The sequence below is a fragment of the Tasmannia lanceolata genome, unplaced genomic scaffold (genome assembly GCF_043159265.1).
Source record: "Tasmannia lanceolata isolate RefF3 unplaced genomic scaffold, GAP_Taslan_0.1 ptg000037l, whole genome shotgun sequence".
NCBI classification, from domain to species: Eukaryota; Viridiplantae; Streptophyta; class Magnoliopsida; order Canellales; family Winteraceae; genus Tasmannia; species Tasmannia lanceolata.
The window spans coordinates 16,215,779-16,227,500 of record NW_027518714.1 but is presented as its reverse complement, the minus strand read 5'-3'; the positions used below and the strand labels follow the sequence as shown (position 1 = coordinate 16,227,500).

The following is an 11,722-nucleotide window of genomic DNA, read 5'->3' as shown; positions in this document are numbered from 1 at the left end:
CATTTTTAATTCGATCTAACCTTGTGTGGCTGCACATCCATCTAAGCATTCGCATCTCCGCTACACTCATCTTATGCACATGTTGTTTCTTGGTGGGCCAACATTCTGAACCGTACAGCATGGCTGGCCTCACAGCTGTCTTATAAAACTTTCCCTTCAACTTAGTGTGTGTGTGTGTGTGTGTGTGTGTTCTTCTTTTTTGGATTGGCACTTTTTTCATTTTTGAAGATCCAAGATGTTTTGAAAGTTTAAAACTCCTATCGTGAAGGCAGATTTTAAAGTGACATTGGAAAACTTGAAACTGTTCCTGACAATTCACACATTAGACTCGTCTTCCAAATGAAGCATCAACACGTATTGTGGGCCTTGTAAGTGTACTGTTTGTTGCATAAACCTAAGTGGGGCCGGCTAGTATTGCTTCCCTATCTATATCGAATGATGCATTATTTGCTCTAGTGGTGGCTCCATAGTATTTTGAGCCACATCCCTTGCAAACATTATCTTGCTTTCCTTTCCGATACTTTCCAAAAGAAAAAGGACCCTCCACCAACATGGAAACAATAACAAAAGGATTGTTTCCCCCTAGGTGGTAAAGATGCATTTGATTTCTAGAATAGAAGGGTACCTTCTTACGGTCTCGAAGATAATTTTCTCCGCGGAGAAGAAATGTGGACGGGTCTGCTGTTGACCAAGTGCAAGCTGAAGTACAAGTTGGGTCTTTTGGAAGAGTTGCTCCATATATGCATGACATGGCATCTTCCCTTGCCACCTCCTGTAAATCCATGTAACCTTTCTTCTGGACTGCAAAGTAGAAAAATCTCATGTTATTAATACTAAACCATCTCATTCAAGAAAGGTAATGCCAAGAAATGTCTGTCATCTTTATAACTCAGATAATATGAACATCTATTAACCTTAACAAACCCACCTGCAAGATCATGCAATTTTTTCACAAAACCCACAGCTGTTGATAGCTTGGGAAGGAGTGGATCGTGCACCTGTTGATGCCACAATGAGAGAATTAGATGAAAAATTGAAACTCATAGTAAAATTACCTTTGAAGTAAAATTAATACAACATGACAAACAAACATGCATTGAACGCTTATGAAATACAACATTTTGACAAATTGTATAAATGTAATTACCATACAGATCAAAATAAAGTACAAAGCATTTGAAACCCAAACAAGAAAAAATAATAAGTTTTCAGAAGCAAGTCCATGAAATGGAGGATAAGTAAATATAAATTTATGAACAAATAGTGCACCGATATTTTTTTTCTGACATAGTTTGATATTTTGAAGTCACACGTTATGTAAGAACAGTAAAATTTCAGAGAAAAAATAACTGCTCCAAAGGCTGAAACTATAGTTCCAAGCAAGCTAGTCGACTCAGTTTAGCTCCACATTTGAGAATGGAGTCCAAACTCCAATTCTGTTAGAAAGTTGGACTGGACCCGTTCAGCAAACCACACGCATTTCACTGATTTGACGGAGCCTAACTAGGAAATACAGTGAGTGATTCCAAAGATGGATCCAAGTTTTTGAGCAATGATTAAAACTACTTAGTGATAGTAAAACCTCACCTCTCTAATACAAAATAGCAAAGCGGTTTATGACAGCTAAGTACCTGAGAGTACATTTCTGTTTCCCCATCGGAGGTCCATGAAGTCTCCGGTTGTTCGCACTCTGATCGTTCGAGAACATCAAAGAACTCATCACTAGCATCATTCAGTTGAAGGAATGATCCACCTAGACTTGCAGATTTGGTAGATGATTTCTGTGCCTCTTCTTCTGTTAAATCTTGACTGATCCTATTTTCTGTCTGTGATTGAACTTCAACCTTGATGTTCTCCTTTTCACTCTGTGGCAACCCAATCTCTTTTGCAAATTCACCTGATGAGAAATCAGAGAATGGGTAGTTTCCTAATTTGGCTTTCAACAATTCTCTCAGCGCTGCAAAAAATAAAATAGCAACATGCATGGTTGTTTCATCCTCTGAAGATTTTGAACAGAAATATCATATATGTTGTGTGTGTAAGTATACAGGATTAAAGCATCACAGTGCTTCATCAGTAAAACAATACCTGCTACTCTCCCTAGCATTTGGATGGTTATAGATTTCGCGGATGACGTAAGTAGATAAGACTTCCAAAATTTCCAATCTATCGCAAGCATGTGCTTAACAACTGATTGTTTCCCTTGGTTCACAGGAGATATAACATATCCTCCACCTGCAAGAGAATATAAACATTACATTTCTATGTTAGAAATCTTTTGAGTTGTCTATAGCCAAAACATGTGCATATTCACATGAATTGGAAAGAAAAACATTTCTTATTTTAAAATTCAAAGCATACATTACTTTTAAGGCAGGCCCGAATATAGCCTCTCTGAGGTGGACATTTTTTGTGAAACACAGAATGGTATAGAATTACTGCGACACATCAAAAGCAAAGTCAGTTTAGAACCAGTCTTTAAGGCCAGATAGTATTTTTGACCTCCCTTAGGGTAATAATTACCATATGATCCATCATCTTCCCTCCTCCAATAACGCCGTAAAAGCAAATCTCTCCGTTTCATCCCCCTGCAAACATTGACGATGTTATTATATCAATGCCGCATCTAAAAAATACATTTGGAAACCTATCTAAAAACTTTGAGAGGTTTAGAATCTGACCAAGGTAACCAATCACTATTCAGCTGCTTATGAATAATGTCAGTATGACCATCGAGGTGCTCGACCACACTACCCCGAAAAAAACAGAAGTCCCATCTGCATGAAAATTTGTGGGGTTCAACAAAACATGTTTACATGATAAGAACAAAGCTTCAAGTCAGGAAGACAGATGAAAGCATAGTTTTAAATTTTGGCCGAAATCCAAAATTTGGGCCGAAATATTTCGGTTTCGGTTTCGGTTTGGACCGAAACCGGAAGCACATTGACTCTGTTTTTTACATGATTTTGGCAAAATTTTGCCGAAATTTCCAGGTTGTTTACACACTTTCGACCGAAATAGCCAAAATTACCGAAATTTCCACCGAAATTTTTTACCAAATTTTCCATGATTTTGGCCGAAATTCCCACCGAAAACCGAAATTTAAATCCTTGGATGAAAGACCTATCAATCTTACTCTGATCTCGATGGACCAAGAGACATGAGTGTCTGAAAAACAGCCTCCGAAGCTGCATCAACCACCCCCACTGCCATAACTGCTGGATGGTCATCCCAATGCTGAGAATAGAAGCACATTTCAGTAATCTGACTGACCAGTTACCTTTACACACTATTAGATAGTTACCTTCCCACGGAAATCCCTATCTTTTGCCTCTTTAAATAGCCGCAAACCTGCATAAATTTTCAAAGTTAAGCATGGATGCATAGCTAATCTGAATAACAAAGAAAAAACAAAATCTTACCATTTTGACAGCCAAATATTGTCCAAGGAGAAGGGGCAACGACATCAGATCTCATTGGCTCAGGGTGAACCGATGAATAAACAGTCCATTCAAGAAGGTCTGTCACAGAAGGAAAGACATTTGAGCATAACATCAAAAGTTCAAAACATTTCTAATTACAATAGAAAGAAGAAAAAGTGCCACTATTATAAGACCCACTAGGCTAAATCCTTCATTTAGTGGAATAAAATTGCCAATTCATCATAGTTATAATTATAGTGACAAATATTGTTCTCAGGAATTTATCGGCTTAGGCATTTATCAAGATAATTACAAAATTTAATCTTTTTATCGGGAATATATCAGGAATTTATTGCAGAAAATAAAAAAATAAAAATGGAAATTTAAAAATAAATAAATTTTGTATGGATTTATATATAAAAAATGAAAAATGACATAATCTTCTCTCCACATTATTGCGATAATAAAATCTGCAGGCACTTCTCATGATGAGTTTTTATATGGTGTCTGCATGGAGGGTTCATATTCGTAAAAAAAATACAGTAGGGTCCACCTTCATGATACGAACCATTCATTAGTTAGGCCCCAACATAAATAAGTCGGCCCCCTAAACCATCTCCATAGTATGATCCTAAACTCCAATCTTAGAGAGACAGCACCGTATAGAAACCTCTGCAGATCAGAAGGTTAGGATCATCCTATGGAGATGATTTTTGGGGCACAACCTATTTACGTTGGGACCAACAAATGAATGGTTTGGATCTTCCAACAAGGAGCGCCAAACTGTATTTGCAAAAAAACCGAATGAGTGCCCTACGTGTGGACACCATATAGAAACTCATGTCAAAATAACTTCAGTTTATCTGCAAATTATTGTCTTGGTATCATTTCAATATGAATGTCGTAAACTGAACTTATTGGAAATAATTGCCACTTAGGTTATACCGTTATAGTATAATGTTCATTGAAAGAAAGCAAGGTAACAAAGACGCTCCATTAAAAGAAAAATCATATCAGTCACATGCATCTAAAACATATAAAATTTGATATTGGGAAAAAGAAACTGATTTCTTTTATTGGTATATTTACATACTATCTTAGATAGTTTTAGCGCACTTCCTTTGAACGGAATTCAATATTCTATATCTTCCGGTTTTAAAAATTATATTTATGTAATAACATATCATTCAATATTACCATATAACTATTCAGCTGCGTCAACATTTCAGGTTTTTTGGTCATCATGTCTGACACCTCGGACATCATTTAATTTACATAGAAATAGACATATAACTTAAAAACAACCTCACCTATGGACTTCATGCGACGGGTCCCCTTGTTACGGCTTAACCTGTCATTAGAAATACATATCAGTGAATAAAAAAAAGCAATCAAAACTATAAGGTATAGATATACAAGTATATATACACATATACATAGGGAAATTATATTTCCACCCCTACGCCACTTTTTCTCCATCCACCACATTTAATATTTCATATGGGTTGATGAAGATTTTTTTCTTAAAAACAACATTGCCCTTTCTCGACTTACTAGCACAGAAGATTTCATATTAGATGGTAAAAATGAAACCAAATGTCTATATGTTCACGTTGGGAAATATCATTGTCGTTTGGTTCACAATGGCCCCCAAGTGGGTGATGTGGGTACTGCTCGTCGTGTTCACTGTTTACCATCTCATGGGACCATTGAAGCTGCTCGTCCAATTAGCCTCCAGTCGTGAAGCAGACCTTTCAGCGCTCGTTTATGATGTCCAGCCCACCGTCTCTCACAATTCCTTAGGACTTCAAGTCAACAAAGCATTCGAGATAGTCTCCATCGAGATCCATCCCGCGCCAAGGAAAAATCTTACTTTGTTCACTCCACTATCGCAGTAGAAGATGACAGGAAGATGTCTCCCTTGGTTTATAATGCCAACGAACGACATACGCGAGATTCAAATTATTTGATGAATGAGAAGACCCCCCTTGTTGATATTTTTAATTTGGGCAACAAGATAGGATTGGAGACTGGAGAGAGGTGGTGTGGTGTGGTGTGGTGGAGATGTCGACATGAGGTTTACGAGCATGAATATCTCTAAACCCAATGTGAGTTTTTCTATTTTTACTCGCACCCCCACGTGATTGAATGAGAATGGATATGAGACTCGTGGGATTGATGTGAGAGGGTAGGGATGGCTAATTGGCTATATTGCTAGAAGCGAATTCTAGGCTAATATGAAGTATAGTGATATGATGGCGATTCATACAAATGGAAAGCATCACATACATTAACTATCCTATTTTGGGCTGGGCCATTCCATCAAATTTTTATGTTGGTCTCAATTGTATATATTTCAATATACAATTGTCTATAACAATTATTTGGTCTCAATTATCAGAAACTACAGCATATGTAATTGTTTAGAAAAGAAATGTTGCTGTCTATTTGATGTCACTGGCTGAAATGAAAAGGAATATAAGTTAATAATTGGAAGGTACTGCTCTTTATGAAAATGTAAAGACACAGTCATATATGTATAACTTACCTAAAAGACTGCCACTTTCTTTTGGAACAAGCCACAACATTCTCTCCATGGTTTGAAGACTCCTGGAATTTAAAGATCATTATTCAAGAATTCAGGTCTTCTCTTACCATTCAAAAAAAAAAAAAAAAAGGAATTCAGGTCAGCTGTTATGTTAAGAAAAAAAATTGAATTGAAATAAAGGCATCTCAAATAATCTTTGTGGTAGGTTAGCAAACATTTGTAGTTTGGAACCTTTAGTGCAGCAGCCTTAAAGGAATGAATCCATCTTGCTGCTTCTTCTGAGCTCCGAGCACCCAACTGCAAAATAGAAATCCGGATACATTTAAGAACCAATGAGGTGTTATATGAATATAAATATAGGTGAAATTAAACATGAATTGGAAATCAAAAATATATTTTTTAGTTTAACAAGTCTACCACACCTTGAGGCGATCATCATGATTTGAGGCGTTATATAGTGTAAAAATGAAGAAAACCTGCAAGTTGCACCAACCATTTTTTAGCTGGGTACCATAAATTTGCCACAATGTAGATTGGAAAAAAAATTGGTAGCGAAATAAACTAACAATTTTCCAAATGAAAAAATAGCGTTAACAAGGTCCTTACCTTTCTGTTAATGCTCTCTCTGCCATTGTCTGTGACACGTATGCAGGAATCAATTACTGCACTTCTTATGGGATCCTGATAAAAGAATAGATTTGTTTAAGTTCCAAATTCCAGGAACTACAGAAGGCATATGGAAATACAAGCAAATACAATTTTAAAATAAATTTAATTCAAAATTCCTAAAACAATTTTTAAAATAGTTTTTATTCAAAAATCGTAAAACAGCTCCCCCATTGATAAAATATACTCCCCTAGAAAATTCTCAATGTCTGTGGTTTATGGATTGAATTAGTTACAAAATTCAATGTCATTTGATCTTCTATTCCCTCCTTTTTGCTTTTGGTAATATTGTTGGGTATATAATATAACCCATGTATGTTCTAATATAAGCCCAATAAGATAATGGACCGGTGTAGTGGGCCGATTTGGGGTAGAGCCCACTAACCTATTAAAACCCTAGTGTATCTAATATATATAGGGGCTGGAGGCAACAAACTTGGTATTCCAAATTAGATACCTTGGGTGTAATGCTTCAGGCAACCTCTTGCTTAACCTAATTACTCTAACAATCTTGAAGCATTACACCCAAGGTATCTAATTTGGAATACCATGAATCATGGGGATCAGAATCAGGGGACAGCAAATCTACTGCAGTTGTGTGGAAGTCGAATTGGAACTTTAGCTCTAGCTTCAGTTGCAAATGAAAGCAGAGGAGATAAAGATTTTGATTATGGTTATGGACATTCCACTGACCCAGTTAAGGATTAGTTCCTTAAGTGTGTTCTGTGATAATCAAGCTACAATTACGATTGTGAAGAACTCACTCTTTAATGGTAAGAGGAGGCATCTTAGGCTGAAAATACCATGCTGAATTATCTCAAGAACACGAGATTATCACTTTGATTGATACGAAATCGAAGGATAATATGGTCGTTGCTCTCATATAGGGGCTGACCAAAGATCGAATATTCAAAACTGTGGGGGAGATGGGGTTAAAGTCTACATAGACAGGACTTAACCTACATCCATGTTATTTTGAATCTTCGAATCTCCCTTTTGGCCAAGATAAGCACTTGATATGTTTCGACAATGTTTACAGTTATTGTGTGTCATTCCACATTTGATGACATGTCATTTCTGGGAAAGGTTGTACATTCCAAACTTGATGATACAGCTTAACTCAAATATGGATAAGATGACTGTAACATTCCAAAAAGAAACATGAAATGGTTCTTTGCAAAAGAAACTATTTGGTCTTGTTCTTTAATGAAACTTGACAATTAGGAATGGTTATTGCAAAAGAAGCTGTTTAGGTCTTGTTCTTTATTGAAACTTGACAATGATGCTTATGGTGAGAGTGATACTGATACTTTTTCAGCCATTTTGAATTGTACTAAGTTCTTCTTCAGGTAGAACTAGATACTTTCGTGAATTATGGAATTGTACTAAGTTCTTCTTCAGGTAGAACTAAATACTTTAGTGTTTTATACAAATGATTGGATTCATTTTCATGAAATCCATATTTGGTAATTCAAAGGGATTGGCGAAAAGGAGGAGCTTGTCTTGATTTGGACTTTGATGAAGATGACTTACTTGATGAGTAAATCTTCTAAAGTCATAAAGACTATGCTTACATTTCAATATGCATAGAGTTCACTTTTTTGTGGAACTTTATTTTGGATCTCGATGAGAATCATACCTCATGAATGAATTCATCTAAGATCAGTGGGGTTCACTTATATGTGAAACTACCTTTTGGTTGAGTTTAGCTTGTTGTATATCTAAAACTCTTGGTTTGTCATAAAAGGATTCATGTTTTCAGTTGGATTACAGATCTTTTATGATATAAACCATATGGTGATGTGGATGATTCAATATTTTGTTTTGAACATTACACTATCTATCTATTGGATTGTGCTATATGTAGAACATAGGAGGAGATTGTTGGGTATATAATATAGCCCATGTATGTTCTAATATAAGCCCAATAAGATAATGGACCGGTGTAGTGGGCCTATTTGGGGTAGAGCCCACTAACCTATTAAAACCCTAGTGTATCTAATATATATAGGGGCTGGAGGCAACAAACTTGGTATTCCAAATTAGATACCTTGGGTGTAATGCTTCAAGCAACCTCTTGCTTGACCTAATTACTCTAACAAATATCACATCACAAAATCCATAAACCGTAGGTCATCAACTTCAAAATAAAGAAACCCAAAGATGAACAAAGGCTGAGATGGTATGCAAACAACATAGACTAGGCAACAACAGGACAAACAAAAAATCATGAATATGATGAAGGTTTTCTTCCACAATTCTACAATGTCCAACGGGATTTAAAAATATAAGAGAGCTCAAGCGAAGGCAGGAGTTGAGGCTTTCTTCCTCTATAGCTAATTCTATGTTCCCCTTCAAAGCGGTTCCTCTGTTTCTAGTTTGGATATTGTGTACTTCCTTCGTCATTGGTAATAAAGTACCATTAATTATTACAGAACACGTCTAAAGTACATTATTGTAGATCATTCTAGGCAAAGACAAAAAAAAAAAAAAAAAAAAAGAAAATGAGATGTACCATTTTTATGGCACAGGATATTCATGATTAATATCAAACAATCAAAATCCACACAGATCACCTTAAAATCCACGAAAACAACTCAAAGCTGCGTCCACTTTATCCTTATGCAGAGGAGAGAAAAAAAACCATAATTTCCAAAATATTTGTTCATGGGAAAATATCTCAACACTCCATTGTTTTCATCATTTTAGCATGAAAAAAGGAAAACAAAATCCATTAAACCCCTCTTTGCAACTTGGGTTATCCACAACAACTATGAATCTAGCAAACCAATAAATGATGTATCATTCCCTATCATTTAAGCATAAAGAAAAATGAAAAAAAAAATTTGAAGACCTACTTCCCCGACTTAGGTCATTCATATCAACGAGATTGAGAAATAGCATGGAAATCCATTGTTTCCTGCCCCTAGCTTGGCACAGATAAAAACTAGTAATCATAAAAGACCTCTAATTTTCAAAAAATAAAAATAAAAATAAAAGACCTCTGTTACGTGGCCAGTGGCAGAGCCAAGATTTATACATAAGGGGGCCAGGTTATATACATAAGGGGGGCACTATATATAAGGGGTGTAGGTTATAGCCGTTATACATAAGGCTGGGTCCAATTGAGTTGGGCCTGGAGCTTGGCCCAACTCAATAGGGCAGCTGCCCCCCCTTATTCTACATGTAGCTCAGCCCCTATAAGTGGCTTGTTCATACCAAACAAATTGAAAAAATAAAAATTTAAAAAATACATAAAATGCTGTAGTTTAATATCAACAAACCCTGATAAGAGTAAGAGGATAGTGAAGAAGAGAATCCAGAACTTGAAGAATCAAATGAATCATGGCAGTTAGTTAAGTTCACAAGAAAAATTGGCCAAAATGGTCACAAAGAGCCCAACATACCCATGCCAAATTAGCTAATTATGTAACTAACAAGTACTGAGCATTTAGATCTCTTAGGCTTAGTGTTCATTGCTCATATGTGCGGAGCCTTGGTTCTTCCTCTCTCACATGTTCCGAGTTACGGATGGCTTTTGTGCCTTGTATCGTATAATCTTTCTCTTTATCAAATAAACCGGTAGGGGTCCCCACCAAACCACAGCGTACCCATTAAAAAAAAAACCTGATAAGGGTGGATCATTTCCGAGGAAAAAATAAAATCCGCTTTGAAACAGAAACCAAAAAAAGAAGAAAATAAAGGTATCTTTCCAGGTGTACATTCATATTAACCAAATTTCTTCTAATAGTCTAAAGGTGTCTTTACGGGTGTACATTCATATAATCATATTGATCAAATTTCTTCTCAAAATCTAAAGGTGTCTCTACGGGCGTACATTCATATTCACCAAATTTCCTTAGAGATCATCCGAGGAGAATTCCTCTTCCATTGCCTCTTCCAATGTGTTTAATAGATACAAATCCATACCAACAAAAATAAATACATATCAACATAAGGCCCTATGATAACCGATTGTGAGAGCCAAACCGATTATTGAACTCAAAATTACGTCTAAATTTGAGTCCAATAATCGGCTTGGCACTCACAATCGATTGTCATAATCTTAAACGAACAGGGCATAAATTTTGAGAGCAGCTTTAAAATCAAATTATTGATTGTCTTTCTATCAAATGGAAAAAGAAAAAACCCAAATACCTCTATCCTTGATAATGGTGTGGATTTGAAGCAATTGAGGGAGCTATCTTCAAGAACAAAATACCGCTTTTTCGAATATTGCAATCCAAACCGATTGGATCGAATGAGATACAGCCAACCTTCCATTTTCTCACCCTTCTTCGAAATACCCATTTGAAATCCTTCTTCCCTGTTATTCTTTATCTCCTTTTAGAAGCTAAAATCCATGAAAATTTAAAGTTCTGCTGAATTACAACAGCAGAAATAAATGATATGTGTTTATAATGGGAATAAATGAGAGATGAAATGATTCTCTGATCCCAACTAAGGGAATCAGAGAATCATTTACAGAAAATTCCGCCCCCTTGGGTTCTTGAATTTGCAAGAAAATGTCTCTCGCTCTCTCTCTCTCTCGCTCTCTCGCTCTCTCTCTCTCTTTTTTCCCTTTCTTTATCTCTGTTAAAGTTACTGAATTTAGCATATATGAGACAAGGAATTGTCAGAGAAAAGTTTTTCAGCAAAATGACTGAATTGACCCTTCTTTTTTTAAAAATTGGTATACATCATTAACATGTAGAGAAATTGAGAAACCCGGAAAATAATTTCCCCCAAACCTGAAATGATATTTCCACGCCTTTTCTAGTATTTCCACCCCGTTTTGGTTGTGAAATGGTATTTCCACTCCCTTTCTAGTTTTTCCACCCCATTTTGGTTGTTTTTTTACTAAAAAAAAAAAAAATTATATTTCCACTCCCTTTTCTAGTATTTCCACCCCTTTTTGGTCATCTTTTATTAAAATAAAGAAAATGACAAACGAAAAATGTGGAAATGTAGCCATTATTAGGAAATACAACAATTAGGGTGAAAACTCTTAAGAGGGGGTGAAACAATTATTTCCCAATTTATTTAGGGAAATGATTTCAACACAAACATGTTTTGATACATGACA

The 11,722-nt window shown here is 35.9% G+C and overlaps 1 protein-coding gene across 3 annotated transcripts in view; it reads right to left on the bottom strand.

Moving 5' to 3' along the window:
• Positions 1-11,216, bottom strand: part of LOC143861769 (Pleckstrin homology (PH) and lipid-binding START domains-containing protein) — an 18,240-nt gene extending 7,024 nt beyond the window's left edge. The window contains exons 1-16 of one of the 3 annotated variants that reach the window (XM_077372685.1): positions 10,795-11,216; positions 6,577-6,651; positions 6,393-6,446; positions 6,202-6,267; positions 5,971-6,032; positions 4,733-4,773; positions 3,423-3,521; positions 3,305-3,351; positions 3,137-3,237; positions 2,682-2,777; positions 2,524-2,588; positions 2,367-2,438; positions 2,089-2,235; positions 1,632-1,957; positions 929-998; positions 626-801 (exon numbers count right to left, since the gene is read on the bottom strand). In XM_077372685.1, coding sequence (XP_077228800.1) covers positions 626-801; positions 929-998; positions 1,632-1,957; positions 2,089-2,235; positions 2,367-2,438; positions 2,524-2,588; positions 2,682-2,777; positions 3,137-3,237; positions 3,305-3,351; positions 3,423-3,521; positions 4,733-4,773; positions 5,971-6,032; positions 6,202-6,267; positions 6,393-6,446; positions 6,577-6,651; positions 10,795-10,947 — 1,650 coding nt within the window. In that variant the 5' untranslated portion in view covers positions 10,948-11,216. Of the gene's footprint in view, positions 1-625; positions 802-928; positions 999-1,631; positions 1,958-2,088; positions 2,236-2,366; positions 2,439-2,523; positions 2,589-2,681; positions 2,778-3,136; positions 3,238-3,304; positions 3,352-3,422; positions 3,522-4,732; positions 4,774-5,970; positions 6,033-6,201; positions 6,268-6,392; positions 6,447-6,576; positions 6,652-9,494; positions 9,503-10,794 lie in introns of those variants that run through there. The other 2 variants (XM_077372686.1, XM_077372687.1) reach the window with 2 other exon arrangements.
• Between the last annotated feature and the right edge of the window lie 506 nt (positions 11,217-11,722).